The following is a 21,162-nucleotide window of genomic DNA, read 5'->3' on the forward strand; positions in this document are numbered from 1 at the left end:
GAGCCTATGACTGACTGCTGTGAGAATCTCGCACGCTATTCCAAGAACACCAGTGTGTGGTGGGCAACAGCTTCCAGTGAATGGAGCCAATTAAAAGTGCATTACCACAAAACAAACTGGAAAGCGGGGTTAACTCCCAGTGTAACCCGCTGTCAAACAGCAACAGAGTCTCAGGGCTGTCACCTTCACGAGGTGGGCAATCCTGGCTGGGGACTGGAACACGATCCACTCGTCCACGGCAATGGTCTCCTGGTCCTTGTCCTTCTGGATGGAGATGTCACCGCCAAAGAACAGCAGGCAGTATGGGGACACCTCTGTGCAGTCGTACAGGTAGATCTGTGGGAGGAGGCAGTCATCTCTCAGACACGTGTGTGAGCACAGATTTGGGAGAAACATTCTACGTGAACAAAAGGGTCCATACTTTTGTTTCAACTTAAAATGCAGCACTTTTCTTTGAACAAGACACTTCCTGAGTGTAGCAGGAATGAGGTTACAAACACAGCCTTTCTGCTCAAAAAGCTGCAATTTCTACAAGAAAAAGCTTGCCTATTGTTTTGCAAAGTGTCTAAAGTCCAAAGCCTCAGACAGATGAAGGGGCCTGGGCCTCGGCCTGGGGCACAGGGCCTCAGGTCTAGGGGCAGTGAGTGGGCCATGGGGAGAGGGGTGTGGGGAGGGTAGGGGGCTATGGGGAGCAGGATGTGGTGTGGGGAATGGGCTGTGGGGAGGGGAGGGTTCCATGAGGAGCAGGGCATGGCATGGGGAGGAGGCTGAGGGGAGGGGGTTGTGCAGGCCATGGGGCTGGCAGAGCTGGACATGCACTCACGCTGCTCGTCCTCATCTTCAGGTGGTAGATGAGCCAGTTGTAGCGGAAGTCTGTCTGCTCCACATTCACAGACTTGGGGTGAATGGCAACCAGACCATCAGACTTGGTGTGAACTTTCACCCTTTCAAACAAGGTACAGCAAAAGTTTAAAAAGAGAAGTCTCCTAGCGGGTTTTTTTTTTTTTTTTTTTTTTTGGTCTACTTCAGTGATTAAGAAGGTTCAATAAAAATCGAATGCCCCCCCCACCAGTTGGTGTTTTGTGTGTGTGTGTGTGCATGTGCGGTCAGTACAGCCTGAACAGCCCCAGGCTTTAGACTCTGGACCCTATGATCTGAAACACGATCCGACAGAGGCAGACTTGTGAACCCGTGATACAAATCTACGAAAACCAGCTTTGGCCGCCAAGACAAGCCTGGTGACTGGAGCTTAGCACTCCAGGAAGCACGGTTTCTCACAAGCCCTTCCACAAGGACAGGAAGACAGCAATGCATTCAAACAAGCATTTGTGTGAAGTTAGGTGTAAAGCCACAATGTGGCAACTACTGACCACGACAAAGCACATGGACCACGTAGGACATGTGAGTCCAGCCTTAGGGGTAAATTCACTGAGCAGCCAGGACTGCTCACGCCAGAACAGGGACCCAGCCTCACTCCTAACGAGCAGTCCTGCACTAAGCAGGACACTCAGAGGGACCACGTGTCCAAGGACACATCTGTGGTATCCACCTCTGTAGGCCCCTGGGCTGAACCCCGGTGTCTGGGACAGATGTCTGCTGTAAATCTGTGTTCTTCCTGCTTTTAGTCCAGGCTACCCACCAACTACATTTCTGTCACTACACAGAGAGTCCTCATTGCTGTTGTGCTTCTGTGCTGTCTCAGTCACTGCCTTAGGACTCATGTCAAAAGGTAGACACTGGTGGCTCACACCTGTCATCCTAGCTACTTGGACACGGAAATCGGAGGGCCACCGTTTGAAGCCAGCCTGGTCAGTAAAGCCTACGAAACTGTTATGTCCCAATCACCAACATGCCAGAACTGGAGCTGTGGCTCAAGCACTACAACACTAGCCTTGATCATAAAAGCTCAGGAATAGCACCCCAGCGCCCACCTCAGGCCCTAGGTCTAACATGCAAATGCATGCATGCACACATACACAGAATGCATACTAATCAGTAGAGCCAGGGACCACCTTGGCAACTTTCCCTACCACGTGAAGAACATGTGACTTTTGGAGTTGTCACTTGTGACAACTTCTCTGTCAGAACAGGCTTTACCAGTGGGGCTTGTTTCCAAGGCAGAAAAATACCTCACAACTCTCCAATGATCACAGAGGCTATTTGTACACATGCTTACTAGCTTGCTTGCTTTATTTATTTATTCATTCATTCATTCATTCATTCATTGCCAGCCCTCCAGGCTTGAACTCAAGGCCTGAGTACTGTCCTTGAGCTTTCTTTTTGTTTCTTTTCTTTCTCCAGTTCTGGGTTTGGGCTCAGGGCCTGGACACTGTCCTTGGACTTTCTCAAGGCTAGAGCTCTACCATTTGAACCTCAGCACCACTTCCAGCTTTTTTCTATGTATCTGGTACCGAGGAATTGAACCTAGGTCTTCGTGCATGCTAGGCAAGCACTCTACCACTAGGGTATGCTCCAGGCCTATATTTTACTTTTCAATGAAACTATCATAATTTTCTTCAAGGAGCCATTACCAAAAGAACAACTTAGGAAGGAAGGAAGGAAGGAAGGAAGGAAGGAAGGAAGGAAGGAAGGAAGGAAGGAAGGAAGGAAGGGAAAGGAAAGGAAGGACAGAAAGAGGAGGAGGGAGGGAGGGAGAGAGGGAGAGAAGGAGGGAGGGAGGGAGGGAGGGAGAGAGGGAGGGAAGGAGAGAAGGAGGGAAGGAAGGATGGAAGGACGGAAGGACAGAAGGACGGACTAAAATCTACTATGAGGCCATTTCTACTGATGTCGCCTGGCTGGTGGAACACTGGTGGCACATGTTCATACAGCATTCTTTGGGACAACACAGGGGAGTAGCACAGCTGTGCAGAAGAAAAAGCAGCCTTACAGGAAATGGAAAATACAAATTTACACTAAAAATCCTGTTACACTAGAGGATTTCCAGAGTTAAACACAAATATTCACAATAATCTTCAATGCTTACATTTTTCTTTTTTTACCCAAATTTAGTCGAATTTTAGCAACTTTGGGATATAAGCCAGCACAGATGACAGCTTTAATTATCTTCTCATTATCTATTGGAAATGGGAAGGCAGAGAAAACAAAGTAAAAACCTGAGGCCATAGGCAATGGGGGCCAGCTACGAATCACTCGGGACTTTACCTGAGTTTATGTTGGATTTGGGATCTTTAGGGCTTCTACTGCTTACAAACCCGGCTCCAAGCAGGTGCTCAGCAAACTGCCCTTTCATGTCATGCAGCATCTGCAGAACAAGCAGAAGCAAGGGAAACTTCGCACAAGAACGGGCCTCGGCCCGGGGCAAGGCCTCAGGGGAGCTGCTGGAAAGAAGAGTACAGCAAACTGCGTTATGCCAGAGATCAAGGGTCTTTCAGAGAAAAGGTCTCCCCTGCTCAGAAGCAATAACATGTAAGCACTATACCAGACTGACAAACAGAATTTTCAAAATAGTTCAACACGCCCTGGAAGGAACTCTGTTTCGAGATCACTCTTCAAACACACAGGGAGGCCCCACCAAGGCCATGATGGATCAGCCCAAATTTCTGTGCTTTTCCCCTCCATCCTCTCTTCCACTTGCTGTTCTCTCAGCTCCTAGCGATTTGTACTCTCACTGAGCAGGGTAGCTATGCAATGTGTCCCCTCCGCCTCCTTTAACTACAGCATCTTTCACAGCTGAAGCACCACTTTTCAGTCTGCTAATGGTCAGGTACTATTGTTGAGATCTGCTAATCAGATGTGTTTTTCATATAATAGCGACTTTGCATATTTTTCACTTTCCACAACCTATTTCACTGTAGAAAATAGGCTCATGTATGCACTAACCTAGCAATTCACAGAAGTAGCTCCAAGTACTCACAGTACCTGCAGTGTGTTTGAAGACAGAAAGTATTCCCAGCAGTAGTCCTTTTCATATCGGAATCCGCGACGCCTGGCTTCTTCCCAGCCCTGTGGGTAAGAGGACAATGTGTGTGTGCATCCCAGGAACTCAGGCCTCGCCCCTTCCCATCTGCGAGGCGGCTGCCAAGGTGTGAACCTAGGACCAGCCACTGAAGAGCAGCGTAGAGGACCAGAGTCCAAGGCTGGCCTGATGAAAGGGTACAAGGCCCTATAGAAAACCACACCATGGCACGAGGATGGAGGAGTTCGGGCAAGATTTCTACAGAGGACAGAACAAATCATATGCCGACAGCATTGGTACGGTAACATCCCACCCCACAGGTGTTGATCAAGAGCAAACCGCTCAATTTCAACGTTGTTATTTTCAGCTACATAACTACTTTTCTTAGAAAGGTCAAAAAAGGGAAAATAGACGAACTGAATGAACTCCAAGGAAAGCAATCTTTTTGGCAACATGCAGTAAAAAATAAAAATAGAGGTGCATTTAAAGATACCGCCTCTCTAAACCAAATCACAACTCAGTTTTAAGGGAATAATAACTATTTACTTCAGAATAAGACTAGATTTTCAAAGCAGAAAATATCTTCCTAATCAGAATTATGTATATGTTATGTGTGTTTTATTATGTGTGTGTGTGTGTCTGTGGTGTACAAGCGCACATCAATACTGAGGTTTGCATTCAGGATCTAGGCACTGTCACTAAGTTTTTTCACTCAAGGCTAGTGCTCTACCACAGTGCCTCTCTAGTTTTTTGATAGTTAACTGGAGATAAGAGTCTCATGGACGGGCCGGGAGTTTGGCCTGGTGGTTAAAGTGCTTGCCTAGCATGCATGAAGACCCCGGTTCGATTCCTTGGTACCACATACATAGAAAAAAGCCGGAAGTGGTACTGAGGCTCAAGTGGTAGAGCTCGAGCCTTGAGAAAGTCCAAGGACAGTGCTCAGGCCCTGAACTCAAGCCCAGGACTGGCAAAAAAAAAAAAAAAAGAGTCTCATAGACTTTACTGACTGTCATGTCTTTGAACTGCAATCCTTAGATCTCAGCCTACTTAGAAGCTAAGATTACAGGAATAAGCCAATGGCAGCCAGCGCCTCACTGCAAGCAAATCATTTTTAATACTGTTAAAAAATGTTATCACGCCTGTAATCCTGAGGCACATTCTACGGGTCCCACATCTTGCAAGGTGACAGGGAGCTACCATCCTGAGAAAGAACTTATTGTTTCATATAAAGGTCTCTCAGGTCCTGAAAACAAGGAACATGAAATCATCCTGCTACTCAAGCCAGACAAGTACTCACACAAAAATAAAAATTAGACTAAACTGAATTTAAAACCTATTTAAAGATCATATATCATGATACTCTTGATCTCACTTCAGAGTGCCAGGAAGATTCAACATCACAAATCAATAAATACAGCACATAAGTAGAATCAAGGACAAAAACCACATAATCGTGCCAAATGATGCAGGAAAAGGCTTGGACAAAATTCAGTATCATTTCGCAATAAAAGCTCTGAAGAAATCAGAACAGAGGGATAGCCTGAAATACAGTAAGGGTAATACATGGGCAAACCTACAGCCAAACATTACACTAAACAAAGAATAGAAATGCACTAAAAGCAGCACTGAGACAAGAATTTCCACTCTTTTTCAATAAAGCACTGGAATCCCTAGCAAGATCAATAAGGCAAAAAAAAGAATGAAGGAAGAATTATCTCTATTTATAAATGATATAATTCTATACTTAAACAATCCTAGAGATTAAGCCAAAGAAAGTAACCAAATCCTAGACCTGATCAATAGGTTACAAAATTAGCACATAAAAAAAACTCAATAGCTTTTCTGTACATACACAATGAGCAGGCTGAGGAAAGTCAGGACAACCACCAGATTTGGGAGGAGGGAGTTTGAAGAACCCACACACACTCTCAGTAAGAAATATAGATTACTTATGGAAGCCAGTGTGGAGAGCCCACAAAAGATTAAAAACAGAGCTTCTCTGTAAGAAGGCTGAAGAAGAGCAAAGCAACATATCAGAAGGACACCTTCAGAGTACGTCTTTCACAGCATGGTTCACAAAAGCCCAACGCTGGAATTAGCTGGAATGACAGTAACCAACAAGTGAACAAAGAAGGCATGATAGATACACAGCACAATGGAATATTAGTTAGAAGAATGAAGCCATGTTGTGCAGACAGTGGATGGAGCACCAGTCCCAAATCAAATACTAAGGAGATGAGCCACACTCAAAGGGCAGAACATACATGCTTCCACCAGCACACATGAAGCCTGTGCCTAGAACATACATGCTTCCAACTGCACACATGGAGACTGTGCCTAGAATATACATGCTTCCAACTGCACACATGGAGGCTGTGACTAAAACATACATGCTTCTACCTACACACATGGAGACTGTGCCTAGAACATACATGCTTCCAACTGCACACATGAAGGCTGTGACTAGAACATACATGCTTCCAACTGCACACATGGAGCCTGTGCCTAGAACATACATGCTTCCAACTGCACACATGGAGGCTGTGCGTAGAGACAATACACAGGCCACTGTATGCAGAGGACTGGTGGCAGGGGGCACATTGTACATGTGTATGTACATGTACACATACATAAAGATAGCATGATGAAACCCACCACACACTGCTTAGAGATGGAGGAGGAGGGACGAGGTTAAAGAGACTATAGTAGAAAGGTAAACTTATTCCAAGCAACTTATTCTAAGTAACGTGACTCTCTTGTGAGAGCTATGTATAGAAATGTAAAGCAAACGAAAATTGACAATTTTTTTTCACAAATTTACCTATTTTAGCCATTGCAATCAATTTATTCCTTATATATACTTCAGAAGATTAACTATAATCCTTTTTCTATAATCAGTTTTCCAACTGAATAATGTGCCATAATCTGGGACAAGCCTTTTCTTTTTCCCTCCTTCTTTACCTCAAATGCATTTACAACTGTAAGATGATCACTTCTCGTTTCCTTTGCCAGCTCTTTCCTTCTGGCATCTGCAATCTTTTCTTTTCCCTATAAAAAAAGAAAGTGACTTGAACTTCAGTTGACACTATGGGAAAAAACGCCATTTTAACAAACACCTCAAAAAATCGGCCGAATCAACAATTTTCAGTGTGCAGAATGAAAGGACAGAAGAGCATCTTTCTTACCAGTGGGATCACGAAGGGGTCTTTGAAGCTGAGGCTGGCTGCGATCGTGAGCACTGGGTCCAGGCAACAGAACAGAGCCCCAAAGAGAATCATCTTCCCAATGTGGGGCTCAACTGGCAACCGGGCCAAGTGGACACCAAGAGGGGTCAATTCCTCCTGCTTGTCCAAAGCATTCTGTAAAGAGAGTTTGCTTTAAAACAAGCATACAAAGGCATGGCATGTAAATCGATTTTACTTTGTTTTTTATATATATATATATAAAGCCCAAACACCCCAATTTGCAATAGTGCAAAACCTTCAGTTTTCTTCATAAAAACACTAATTCTAATATCACCAAAGGTTAAAAATTTATTTAAGAACCCTGAACAGTGAGAATGACTTCTGCTCTGATGACCCAGGAACTGTGCTCCAACAACAATACAAAGAAGAGCTAAAACAGCAGTTCAGGGACACTGGAATCTGGTCAAGGACAGCCATTAAGGGTGGACGGCCACTAAGAGGCGAGGGCTCTTTTCCTGCAGACTGCAGGTACAACTGCTATCTGCAAGGGCACCAACTAAGGTATTGGGAGTCTGTCAACAAGTCATTTTATATACAGAAATTTTAGTACTCAAGTAAAACTACTAGGTTAGCTATGCAGGGTTCAAACAAGAAATAGTAGTAACAATGGTAATAATAACAACACCAAAAGGAACTATGAGCATATGATCAGACATAGGTTTCAAACCATTTATGCAGGAAATACCCTCAGTCCAGTGCAAACTTTCCAGAGAAAAGAATGTAAGAACAATACTGCCAACTTCCTAATTTTATTATTTAACTTTGAGAAGAGCGTTAAAGAAAACTGATTACATTATTTTATACATGTAAAACAAGAATTACAACATCTCTGCCACTGGGTCTATTTCAAAAGTTAAAATATCTTAACATACTGCAATGTAATATACTTATAATGAAAATGAGAAAAACTGGGCCGGGAGTTTGGCCTAGTGGTTAAAGTGCTTGCCCAGCATGCATGAAGACCCGGGTTCGATTCCTTGGTACCACATACATAGAAAAAAGCCGGAAGTGGTGCTGAGGCTCAAGTGGTAGAGCTCTAGCCTTGAGAAAGTCCAAGGATAGTGCTCAGGCCCTGAGCTCAAGCCCAGGACTGGCAAAAAAAAAAAAAAAAAGAAAAGAAAATGAGAAAAACTGTACATATATTTACTTTAATAAGTATATGAAGATAACTGATACCATTTCTATGTATTAGACTTATGAGATAATTCCTAACAAAGGCTGATAGGCTGTGCTAGCATCTCCCCAAGGAGACACATACCCAAATGAGGAAAGCAAATCACCCATCCAAGTCTACACACACTGATCTGTGACAGGGCTAAAGAATAAAACAAAGTGATGGTTTTCCAGAAGGTGACTCCATGAAGAGATCTACTTTGTAAAACTTAAGACTCTCAACACACAGACACACAAAACAAATGCAGATTGATTATACCTATGTTTGAAAAATAAAGCAAGTTTAAAAAAACCTGTCTGATTCCAGCATAGATTTATGAGGGGGCAAAAGTGGTAACTTTTAACATGGACATATTTAAGACTGAAATTAGAAATTCCTATTCAGACATTTAGAAGAGTACAGGAGCAAGGATGTAGCTCAATGGCAAAGTACCTGCCTTTGTAAGTGTAATGTCCTAGGTTTGATCAGTACCAAAAAAGACAATAAATGAATAAATAAATATAAAAGGAACCTGGTGCTGGTGACTCATGCCTGTAATCCTACTCAGGAAGTTGAGATCCAAGGTTCCAGGTTGAAGCCAGGCCAGGCAAAAAACCTCTGTGAGATGCTCAATCTCTAATTAAGCATCTGGCTTAAGTGGCAAGGCACTAGCTTTGAGCGCAAAAGGTCAAGGGACAGTGCCAGGCCTGAATTCAAGCTCCAGGACTGGCACAAAAACAAACAAAAAGAGTAAAGGAGAAAAATAAACACATGTAATCTACAAATGATATAGGACTTAGATGAAGAGTGCACAAAAAATGAAAATCTACAAGCTAACAGAAACAAGCAGGAAAGAAAGGCCACTCACAAACTCAATGATAGTCATGGAAAGCAGATTAAAAGCAAAATTAAAGCAATGTTAGCACAAGCCCAATAAAGCAGAGTCCACGAGGCATAGGACAGGAAAGCCCTTACACACTAGGTCCTGCAGCTTCAGAAAGCTATCAGGGGCCACATACTCCTCTCTACCACCCAGCTCACAATCAAGCACATACCAAGACACCTGAATGTACGTCCAGGACAACCTCACCAGTAAAAGACATCTACACCAAGTTTATAGTCAACAGCTCCAAACAGGAACAAAAATGCTTTCAAAAAGTGTATAATAAAACACAACAAAGAAATGAAGCTAAAAGCAACAATGTAGAGCCTATCTCATGAAGTGAAAGAAACGAGAGCCCGCTCTACAGGCCACGGACCACCCTGCTCTGCAGCCTGCAAGGGTCTCTATGCAAAGCTCATGCTATTCATGTTTGCAAGCAGGAGATTACTGTGGACGCAGTGACAGAGGCCACATTTATGCCTCAGCTGCAAAACTTGGAAAGGAGCAGACAGCAAAGAGGGCTGACACCAATGGCTGTCCCTAGTGCTGGCTTCCCACCACGTTGGCACACTGTACACTGTCCCTCTCCTCACTCTTCCTGGCCGCACATGCCCAATTTCCAAGAAAAATGTTTTTAAGAACCGACACGCGTCTCAGTCCTTCCTGTGGGCTGAGATATGAACATTAACAGAGACCACAGGAACTATGCGCGTCTCTCATAGACGACTGCCACGACATGGCCACTTCTAACATCCTGAAGGACATAGTGACAGGCGGTGGCACTCCAGAGGACACCTATCAGCACTCACTTGAAAACTACAATGTAAATGCTACCTTAGTGCCCTTACCATCACTAGATTTCTTGCTTTTGACAAATACTTTCATAAGCAAAAAGTATGGACTAAATCAACTCTGTTCAAGATTTCCTATTGATGTAAACAGTCTGCCCATGAGAGAATAACCCTCACTGTTCACGTATTATCCCTGCACTACATATGCTGGAAACCCACACAGCACGCTCCTGGCCTCCACACCCAACCCCACATTGTGCAGTCAGGACAGAAGGAGGATGTGAGGAGTCAGTTACCAGCTCCATGAGGTGCTTGACGGAGAGCAGCACTGCCTCTTTTGATGGAGGGTCCATTAACCGACTCAGAAAATGGGCAATTCCACCAAGCCTCAAGATCTGCAGGAAGACATGCGTCAGTCACACACCAGACCATATTAAACAGAAGCAGTTTATAGAGACAAAAGAGCATGCTGCTGTCTGTGCCAATCACACAGACATGGCATCAGACTTTCAGTCTCTTACCAAAAGGATTACATAAAAACATGTTTAAAAGGCTATATTATGCTTCCCTCTCTTCCCTTCCCCCTTCTTTTTGTCTCTCCCCCTTTTCTTTTTTCGGCTGGCCCTGGGGCTTGAACTCTGGGCCTGGGTGCTAGTCCTGAGCTCCTTTTGCTCCAGGCTAACACTCTACCACTTGAGTCACAGAGCCACTTTTTGGCTTTTCATGTGATTAACTGGGGAGTCATGAACCGGAGAGCCTCATAAACTTTCTCGCTTTGAATGGCAATACTCAGATCTCAGCCTCCCGAGTAACAAGGATTGTAGGTGTGAGCCAATGGCACCCAACTCCCATATACTTCTTTATCTATCTATCTATTTATTTATTTATTTATTTATTTTTGCCAGTCCTGGGCTTGAGCTCAGGGACTGAACACTGTCCTTGACTTTTTCAAGGCTAGAGCTCTACCACTTGAGCCTTAGCAGGCCTTTTCTTATGTATGTGGTGCCAAGGAAATCGAACCTGGGTCTTTTTGCATACAAGCACTCTACCACTAGGCTAAAGAAGTCTACTGCAAAGAAAAGTAGCTAAATAAAAGCTCAGCAAAGCTGATGACTGATTGTCTTCAAAAAAACGTAATTATACCAAGATACATGCAGATGTTTAAATCAAAAGATAGTGGGTAACAGGGCTAAAGGCTGGAAGTTACAGCTTCAAGCTGTAACCCTCCCCACCTCATTTACCTTTATTTGCAAACAAAGTTCTTCCAGAGGCGTTCTTAAAATCTCTGGTAGCTGATAGTCATCTAGAAGACTGGCTCGCAGGCCATTATACAGATGATAGCAGTGTCCAGGCTGAACTCTTCACCATGAAACACAACCACCAACAAGCACTATCACCCATGGCGCAGAAACCCAGACTAAACAACATCTAATGTCACAAACCATGTGATTATCTATGATGTGAAGGAAGTCATCTGTTCTTCCTTTCTGACTTCTTTTCCTCTTTGAAAAGGAACAGTCTATAATGTTTTCACAATTGTTTTGCTTTTTGTGACCCAGTTTTTTTATGTAATTTTACTTCGTTTTTTTTTTTTTCCTGTTCAATTAATATATACTAATGCACACCTGACAGGGCATGGTGTATTATAATACATGCATAATACCCTGTGTACTGATAACAAGCATTTCCTCTTAGCCTTTCATAAAAATGTGATATTATCACCATTTCTTTATGTCATAATTTCCTAACTCTTAAACGTAAGATAATGAAATCCCTCACACCAAGTGCTAAAGCTTAAACAAAGATAATGCATAATGTCAGGAGACAAGCCAATGCTCTAATATTGTTTGGCAACATATACTTCAAAGGAACAGTAATGTGAGACAGTTGACACGAATGGGACAGGTGAAGGAAGCAAGCACTGGTGAAAAAGCACAGTAGACTCATAAATGTCATCTAACAGTCCAGTCAGTACTTGTGAGGCTGGGGACCATGAGGGCAAGAGTTGAAGGAAGCTGGGATTACACAGTGAGACTCTGTCCCAGAACAAAACAAGACCAGCGCAGTAGCTCACACCTGTGATCCCAGCCCCTCGGGAAGCCCCCCATTCAAGGACAGCCCAGGAAGACAGCGAGTGGGCTCCCAGCCCAATCAGTAAGTCGGTATGGGGCCTGAGTCCTTTATCCCAGTTACAGAGGAAGCATAAGTAGGATTATGGTCCAAGCTCAAAGGGAGGAAGATTTGCCTAGCAAGCTAAGCCCTACAGAGTTCAAACACCAGTACCGTGGAGGTAAGTTCACAATGCTGTGAGAGGTAATGCTCCCAAAGAGAAATGCTGCCAGCCACCCCCAGGGCAGCTCTGTGGCCCACGAACGGTGCCACCCTACCTGCCGGCACGGCCTTTCCTCTGCTTAGCGTTGGCTTTGCTGACCCACTCGGCGGACATGGTGCTGATGTTGTTCTGGGTGTCAAAGTGCGTCTCTTTAATCTTCCCCCCGTCTATCACATACACCACGTCGTCAATGGTGATGCTGTTTGGAAAACAGGCAATGCAAATGCTGAAAACACACAAGATGCACGGAGGCCCACCCAGGGGTCTAACACACAGCCACTGATGACAGGATCTGCCTAGCTCAGGGGGTTCCTACACCCCGGAAACAGGAAGCTCGTGCTCACTGAAATCTCCTACGAGAGGATTACTTCTCACAGACAAACGGCTTAGCTTTTCTGGTATCGCTTCTATATCTACCCTGGGATCTCAAGGAAAATGGCTTACTATCAGCTTCCAGAAAATCTTTCGGGGACTACACTGTGCATTGGCACTCCCAAAGTGCAAGCAGTTAACTCCACCCTGCTGGAGAATGAGACGAGTCACCTCCAGCTACCATGTAAGCTAGGAAAGCATTTAACAGTCTATACTGATAACATAGGCCCAAACAGCACAGTTTTAAAAAAAGGAAGAAACGTTCACTATCACAGCTAGTTAGAAAAAAGAAAATGTTTCTAAGAAATTGTAAAGCATTTCAGAAAAATGATTTCATCCTATTAGTGAATGGGAATCATTAATAGTTGATATTTATAACCGGTTGTTACCTAGTCTCTGCAATATTGGTAGCAATTACTATTTTCCGAACACCAGGAGGAGTTCTTTTAAACACCTGTAGTAAGAATAAATACATCAAAGTCCCCAAAGTGCACCAATTATTTCTACAATTAGTTATTACTCCAGATGTTTACTTTTAGCATTCTGTTTAGTTATTGATATATATGTGTGTGTGTATGTATATATACATATATATGTATTATATCTGTTACTTACAAGTTCATCTATAAACTATATATCAATTTAAATACTGTGAAATTTTGTTTGGATACAGCACCTCCAAAGGATGACACAATTTTAACATAAATGAGATTCACACAAAATGATTATATGGCATATCTCAACTCTTCTCTCCACTTAACCACCATACAGAAGTGGAGCTGTGGCTGAAGTGGTAGAGCACTAGTCTTGTGTGAAAATCTCAGGGACATTGCCCAGGCCTTGAGTTCAAATCTTAAGACTGACACACACACACACACACACACACACACACACACACACACACACACACACACACACACACACACACACACACTGTATGGGTTTAGGTCAAAGATTCACTGTATCTTTTTCAATCAGTTGGGTCTTTGTTAAGAAAAATAATTATTATTAGAAAATAATTATTACAGTGTCTTACCATTTTCCTATAAGAATCAAAAGTGAAGAAACTAAGAAGCACAGATCTTTCTAATCCATTTCATCCTACCTGAAAGTACTGCCATTCCTAAAATCATCTTTCCTTCAAGGACAAAGTGCTCATGCTAATTAGAAAATATCTTACTGACAGAGCCAACTATTCACAATGCACCAATGATGAAACAGAAAACATTACCTGCTAATATGCTAATCATGGTTAATCACAGGCTCTAATGTCAAATTCTAATATCTCACAGATAATTTCTGGGTTATTTTTAGTGATATTCACATGAATTTTTCTTGAAGAAATCAAAGCAAGCAATTTTCATGTTTTTTTTTTTTTTTTAAAAAAACTAATATGATTTGTGGAGTGCTTGTTACTTAAGTTTTTATATGATTATCCCATAGCTTCTTCAGTCACAAAAATTTTCTAGGAAACACATTTTATGTGCATTATTAGTTGAAAATATTCTTTAAGAAAAAAAAAAAGAAAAACACAACAAGCAATCCTTAAATCTAGGCTCAGAGGAAAGATAAAACAACACATACCTGTGTCTGGTTTACTGTAGGCATCAGTGAATGTAGAGGAATAATAACAAACTTATCTGAAAATTAAAAACAAAGATTAAGATACAGATGAGAAAAGCTCACTGAATGTGTATGAAACAATAAAACCACTCCCTCAACTCCCTTTGTACTTCTACATGTAATCAGAACAACTTAAATTTCCGACTGGGTTTTCTAAGTGTTTGTTCCACAATGACTTATTTGTTTCATACTGAATTCCTTCCATTCTTAAGGAGTACTCATATAATTTCAAATGCCAGCATTTTAAGGCTTACTTTCACTAGGTAGGCTGTTGAAGCTAAGAAGTACCCGGAAAAGCAAAACAGGCAACATGGTATCGTCACATTGCTAAGTAAAACCCTCCAGAACCTACTTCTCATGTTCATTTATGACTCATAGAAAAGACCCACCACGTCCTTCAGAAAAGCCACAGGTAGGCTTAGACCACTGACTGATAGCCGCAGAAGGAACACTTGGTGTCACATTTGATGAGGGGAAAGAGGAAGAGCAGGTGCTCCTGCAACGGCAGATTCAGTTTTTGCTCACAGGAGTCCCAGGATAGGACCTTCACACGCACCTGACTTAAACATCACTTGGGACATCAGGAGATCGTGTAGACTGCTGATGTTGTCCCAGCCAGGCAGGAAGACCAGGATCGCTCCATCCTGTGTGGGGAAATCACCATCACCAACTGTCACCAAGGACCATGCCAGCAAGGGAGGGCCACACACACCAAGAGCCACTCTAGTTCTAATTTGAGTTCCACCTAAATGACTCAGGGAACTTTTTAAATAAAGTTTTAACAGAGAAATTTCATTTGATTAGTCTTTTCTTTAAATATATAAAATGCTTAAAGAGCATTTATGTCCTGAGGTTATTTCTAGTGTTAAGAACAAAAACCATTCTCTCACAATCTATTCTTTTTTTTTCAGTGGCCAAGCCACAGAGTGAACAGGTAGACTTTTCAAGGAGATGGCAGACTCAGACTCAGGCCCACCGTTTTTGTTTTTTAAAGAAAGGTTTAAGTTAACATTGCATTATCTGAAGAAAGTGAGGGAGCAACTCACCTCTTCTTCTAAAACAATGTGTCGAATCAGTGCAACAATTAAATTCAAATCAACTTTATCGTCATCCATCATTGCCACAGCATTGACAGTACTTGGAGAATACCTGCCAAGTAAATCAGAAAAATCAGCAAATACTCCATGAAGCTTACTGCCACTTAATTTTCTGTAAAAGTTTAAATCAAGAAACAGACCCTCGAAAGGGAGAACTACGGCTAACGCCGCATGTCAGGTTAAACAGAGGCATAGCACTGTGGGAACGTGCAGATGGAAAGGCAGCCTTGCCCGTCAGCAGGGCCTTCCCCCTCTGGGAATCTGCCCTCACCTTCTTCTCAGTTCCTTTACGTAGTCTGGCCAGCGCTCCTTATAAATCGCTTCCTTTTCTTCTTTTTCTTGTCTATTTACATGGCCTTGCATGAAACCCCTCTTAAACTGGGATCTGTATTCTTTCTGTTCTGGAACATATCTAAATTAAAGTAAAAGGAAAAAAAAAGGAAGAAACCATTTTGCTCAATGGTCCTGACTCAGCCTCTTGAGTGCAGTGATTAGTCGTGGCATGTGTCCAGCATGATTCTGAAGTGTTTTCAGATTAAGACTCTTGAAAAACAGATTCTAGAGAATATTTTCACTATACTTTCCAGAGGATGAAGGTTAAGATAGCAACTATTTCTAAGTTTCCATTAACGTAAAACTTGACCTTTCAGATACTTTCTCTTCTCTACCTAAGTAAACAATACATTTTTAGACCATCTTTGGCAGCCAAAATTTAAAAATCATAGTGATGTCCACCTTTAACTGGAGTGTTAGTCCAAGGTGATAGCTGGTGCCCACATACTAGAAAGGCTCAGGCTTTGAAAAGCAGAGTTTTTTAAGAATCTCTGAGGCAGCGTTCCCTACTTGTATTGCTCTAGGTCCAAGTAACTCCAGGAGACCTGGGACTGTAGGTGGACTCATGGCACATAGACTGTCCCAGGTGGTCCAGAATCAGCACTCACAACTCAGGTGTAGCAGGCCCAGTGCATATGCACTCACTCCACCAGCCTGCGTGACTGCTTTAAGAGCCCTTCCCTTCTACAGTGAGGTCTGAGATGCTGGGGCACATCAGGGGAGAGAGGAGAGGCAAAGGAAAGTGAGATGCTTGAGCTGGGAAGCATCTCAACGCCTGGAGAGTGGGGAGAGGGGTAGAGCCTGAGGTTTGACATCCTAGCTGTACCACCTGCCAGCGGTGCAACCTGACACAAGGATCCAACTTCTAGCCTTTGGTGATAGGTGAGTGACTAATGCTCTTACTGTAGAAACAAGTAGTAGCAACAGTGCCTGATATACAAGAGGCACCACACAGTGTCAGTCCCTCCTATTCATTCCCCCATACTGAGGCACCAGTGAATAGAGAGCAGGACCCCAGTACCCCTAAACACAAGTAACTCTCCATTACCCAGCCCTAGGCACCCCTGCCAGACCATACTGCCCGGGCCAGCAATTGTGTTTCTTTCACCCCAACTCTCCAAGGAACGGCTCTACTCTCTGACTGGCACTGTGCTTCCCTCTGATCATAACACAGGGGAGGACTTGGTGTACACCATACACCTTCAGAATGTATAACCAGGCAGGTGGAGCATGAGGAGTGAGGTGATGGGGAAGGTGGAGCATGAGGAGCAAGGTAATGGGGAGGAGGGTGGAGCGTGAGGAGTGAGGTGGTGCAGCAGAAACTCTGGGAGAGGTAGGGGATGTTGGTGAAGCCAGTTCAGACAAAAGCACAGACACTAAAACAACCAAATGCAAAAAGACTAGAATTGTGTTTAATCAATCGGCAGAGCCCCAATCTCCAACATTAAACCAAAACAAATCAGCACACAAAAACCAACAAAAACCCGACTTATAATTACTATCACCAACTTTGTAATGCAGTTAAAATAAGAGTATACATGAAGAAACGGGATTTTGAAACTAGAGGCAGTTTTAACATAAAGCCAATGCCAATAGAAAAATAAGCCGTAATCCATAGAAAGGTAATGATGGAAGAGATCAACACCAGGAACACCCAGATGGAGACGTTCTGACAAGAGAATGGTGACATGCTACGACCTTCTGGTTTCCTTAGCTTCCCTATCTTGTGTTTTACCTTATTTTCTCGATGATATCCTCCAGAAGGTACTCCACAACCGGGAAAGTGAAGCCGGGGATGTGGATCATCGGGCAGTTTCCTATGGAGGAGAAAGAAGAAGCCATGATGACGACCTCGGTGACCCGGGAGAAGCAGCATAGTGACTGTGAGTGCAGCCAGATCTCTACTGTTCTTCTGAAATAACAAGCAGCAGCCGAGCCGTAACTCAGGATTTTACTTCTGAACCATACACACATCTCACATACAACACAGAACATCAAATACAGTAACTTTAGTAAGTCAGACTCAAAAATCCACCAGAAGTCTTATTTTTCTTCCGATTCTCATAGCAGTGCATACCAGAATGGAGATATAACACTCCTGCAAAACCCACAAGGGGAAAAAAAATGGGTTAAAACAAGATCTAAGCAAATCTTAAATTATTAATATTTAAAAATAAGTATGGCTACCTCACAGTACCTGTTAGTTGAACATTTTTAAATTTATTTTAAACTTTCATTTCACAACAAGCAAATCAAGCAGCACACTCCACAAACCCATCAAGACAGCGTCAGGTCAGACTGCTTTGCCTCTAATTTATAAATCTCCATGCTAGTTCTGGAGGGTGCAGTAGAAAGGACTGGATACCTGCCCTAATGTGTCTCATAATCTCTATTATTATTAACATACATGTATTATATTTAGTTCTTCCCTTCCTCTTTTCCCCCTCTTATCACTAAGGAACAAGGATAGAAATCATCTCTCATTCTGGGTGAGTAACAAGGCTACTTTTCATGGTGACAATGCAAGTAAGGAAAGAGACCTCCCTGGCTCAGCATTCCAAGAACGAGTACAGACAGTGCCAAACACCCTGCCAGGCATGCCGGACAGCCATTCCCTGCCTGGTCACAACAGTCTTGGCAACGGACTGCCAGCCTATCTCCACCATAGGGCAGAGGTGCAGATATTAAAAAAACCTAGTTCTCTGGTCCAGAAAATGAGTGGGCAAGGTAGTGCTGAAATAAAGTCAACTACTAATCACTTCTTTTAACTCCTCTATGCTGAGTACCTCATCAGTTTTTCAAGTTAGGTGCAATGGTTTCCTTTTACCTTTGCTAACTCAGTGCAATTTTACTCACCAAAGTATTCTGAAAACTTCTCGGCATTCAAGGTTGCACTCATCAAAATGACTTTTAGGTCAGATCGGTAATTAAGAAGGTCTTTGACAACAGTCATTAAAACGTCTGACTGCAGGTTTCTTTCATGGATTTCATCAAGTACAATATGACTGACACTAGACAAAAGTCTGGAAGACAAGTGTGACATATGTAAACCAGAATGAAAACTCAAGACTGGCAAGATTCTGTTGGGTAATGGTTGAAACACACTCACGCATCTGACTGGAGCCACTGAAGAATGATGCCTGTAGTGCAGTACAAGATAGAGCCTTGCTTCCTCGGTAAGCGACTGCATGGGAAAGACAGGTTTTGAGTTTCTGCTCCTAATCATTTACTAGAGAACCTGCACACTTATTTTTCAGTTGTAACACCATCCACCTACAGAATGGAGCAATGGGGCATTTCTTTATAGTCATTCATTGTCATCACAAGGGCAGTGATTTCTTCTGGAAGGGGCAACCGTGAACATGCAGAGTATACCAAACCACTTCTAAGCCCTAACCTTCTGGGTTGGTGACTGGGAAGTCTGCTGGTATAAGTAAGTACAAGGGATCTGGAGCTCCAGGAAAGAACTGAAGAATTACAGAGGAGACCTCACAAGTAGCAAGAATCTTTTGTTCTCAGACACTGAACTGGGTCTGTATTATGACCATACTCTCCTGGAGTCTTCCCTGCTACATGATGTAGCAACCCAGTGTGGCTAGCTCTTGTACACTGTGTTGAGGGGGAAAGTTACAAAAGAACTTAAGACAGTGGAAGTAGTACTGTGGCTCAAGTGGTAGAGAGATAGCTTTGAACTGAAGAGCTCAGGGACAGTGCCCAGACCCAGAGTTCAAGCCCCACAAGCAACAACAACAACAACAAAAATTAGTGTCATTGAAAAACACAAAACAACAATATTGCTGGGCACAAATGGCTCAGGCCTATAATCCTGGCTACTCAGCAGGCTGAGATCCGAAGAAGGCAGTTCAAAGCCAGACTGGGCAGGAGAGCCTATGAGACTCTTATCTCTAAGTAACTACCAAAATACCAAAAAATCCAGAAGTGGGCTGTGGCTCAAATGGTAGAATGCTAACCTGAGTGTAAAAAGCCTAAGGACAACATCCTTGAAACCAAGCCCCAACACCAGCACACGTAGGAAAAAAAAAACAAAAAACAAAAAACAACCCATAATATATCATTTACCGTAGAATTACAAATATGTTTGGGAACGCTATTTCTGGATGGAGAAAGATAATAAATCAGGGTGGTAACCAGAAATCTCCAACACCAACGTCTGCAAGAACTGTTTCATCAGAAGGGCAAACTGGGTTAGACATTTGAGGAACCAAGTTCTCTCCTTAGCAGCAGCTCTAATGGTTAGCAACAATCAGAGTGTTCTAGCACAGTCTGGAGAGGAGCTGATGTTCTTTACCTCTGGAGACGAATCTGGTATCCAGTGCTGTTCCCATTGCCACAAGACTCTGCCCTCTCTGCAGCCACTCGCTCTGCAACCTGAAATTCAAGTAAAACATGAATATAAACTTGTTTAGGTCAAGTATTCTGAACATATGTAAAAATCCCAAATTGCTAAAATGGGAGTTCTTTCACATAAGTTAAAAAAAATAAGAGTAAGAGCTACTTATGGAAATTTAAGGTATCTCCAACTGTGTATATCTCTTTCTTCTTTCATTTTACTTTTTCTGTAGTAACACTATCAATTGAACCCAGAGCCTCACATTAGTTAGGCAAACACTCAACCACTTGAACCAGTCCCAGCCCCTTTACTTTGTACTCTGCTCTAGAGACAGGCTCCGGTTAATTCTGCCTGCGCTGACAGAGCCTCTTGAAACCTGGGAGACAGATATGTGTGGCAACATTTCACTTCATCTTAGAAAGGACTAGGAGCACGGCCCAGTGATAGAGTGTTTGCCTAACATGCACAAAGCCCTGGGCTCAATACCTAGGTACCACATACATGGGAAAAAGCTGGAAGCAGTGCTGTGGCTCAAGTGGTTGAGTGCTAGCCTTGAGAAAACCCAAGGACAGTGCCCAGGCCTTGAGTTCAATCCTTAGGACTGGTATACATACACGCACAGTGAAGAAAAATTTAAACAATCTACATAGCATTTCTTCCACTGTCAATACATGACTGACACACATATACACCACTAAAAGTATTATGTAGCTATATAATTGCTTTATGACAATTTTTACCTTTCTGTGGTCTCGTGTACTTTATAGGTACCTGGCTCCCCAAAACAATGGGAAGACTCTTAAGTTTACTTGAAATGCATACTGTCTACTGCCATGATCAGTAATGGAGTTTTCTAGCCACAAATTCTATATTAAATTACTTGGAATAAGTTAACCAGCTGGATGCCAATGGCTCACATCTATAATCCTAGCTACTCAGGGTGCGGAGATCTGAAGATCATAGTTCAAAGCCAACCTGGGGCAGAAAGGTCTGTGAGACTCTCATCTACAATAAACTACTCAGAAAAAGCTGGAAGTGGGGCTGTGGCTCAAGTAGTAGAGCATGA

At 42.9% G+C, this 21,162-nt stretch overlaps 1 protein-coding gene across 3 annotated transcripts in view; it reads right to left on the reverse strand.

Annotated features, from left to right (window-relative positions):
* Positions 1-21,162, reverse strand: part of Dhx36 (DEAH-box helicase 36) — a 32,494-nt gene that overhangs the window by 526 nt on the left and 10,806 nt on the right. For all 3 annotated transcript variants that reach the window (XM_090337895.1, XM_090337905.1, XM_090337914.1), the window contains exons 6-24: positions 20,055-20,134; positions 18,855-18,929; positions 18,602-18,768; positions 17,481-17,562; positions 15,684-15,824; positions 15,362-15,464; positions 14,872-14,959; positions 14,277-14,332; positions 13,082-13,146; positions 12,376-12,519; positions 11,230-11,347; positions 10,285-10,383; positions 7,102-7,275; positions 6,878-6,964; positions 3,880-3,963; positions 3,163-3,262; positions 2,984-3,074; positions 824-944; positions 184-336 (exon numbers count right to left, since the gene is read on the reverse strand). In XM_090337895.1, coding sequence (XP_090194021.1) covers positions 184-336; positions 824-944; positions 2,984-3,074; positions 3,163-3,262; positions 3,880-3,963; positions 6,878-6,964; positions 7,102-7,275; positions 10,285-10,383; positions 11,230-11,347; positions 12,376-12,519; positions 13,082-13,146; positions 14,277-14,332; positions 14,872-14,959; positions 15,362-15,464; positions 15,684-15,824; positions 17,481-17,562; positions 18,602-18,768; positions 18,855-18,929; positions 20,055-20,134 — 2,028 coding nt within the window. The remainder of the gene's footprint in view (positions 1-183; positions 337-823; positions 945-2,983; positions 3,075-3,162; positions 3,263-3,879; positions 3,964-6,877; positions 6,965-7,101; positions 7,276-10,284; positions 10,384-11,229; positions 11,348-12,375; positions 12,520-13,081; positions 13,147-14,276; positions 14,333-14,871; positions 14,960-15,361; positions 15,465-15,683; positions 15,825-17,480; positions 17,563-18,601; positions 18,769-18,854; positions 18,930-20,054; positions 20,135-21,162) is intronic.

The sequence above is a fragment of the Megascapheus bottae genome, chromosome 1 (assembly GCF_031878675.1).
Source record: "Megascapheus bottae isolate mThoBot1 chromosome 1, mThoBot2.hap1, whole genome shotgun sequence".
Lineage (NCBI taxonomy): Eukaryota > Metazoa > Chordata > Mammalia > Rodentia > Geomyidae > Megascapheus > Megascapheus bottae.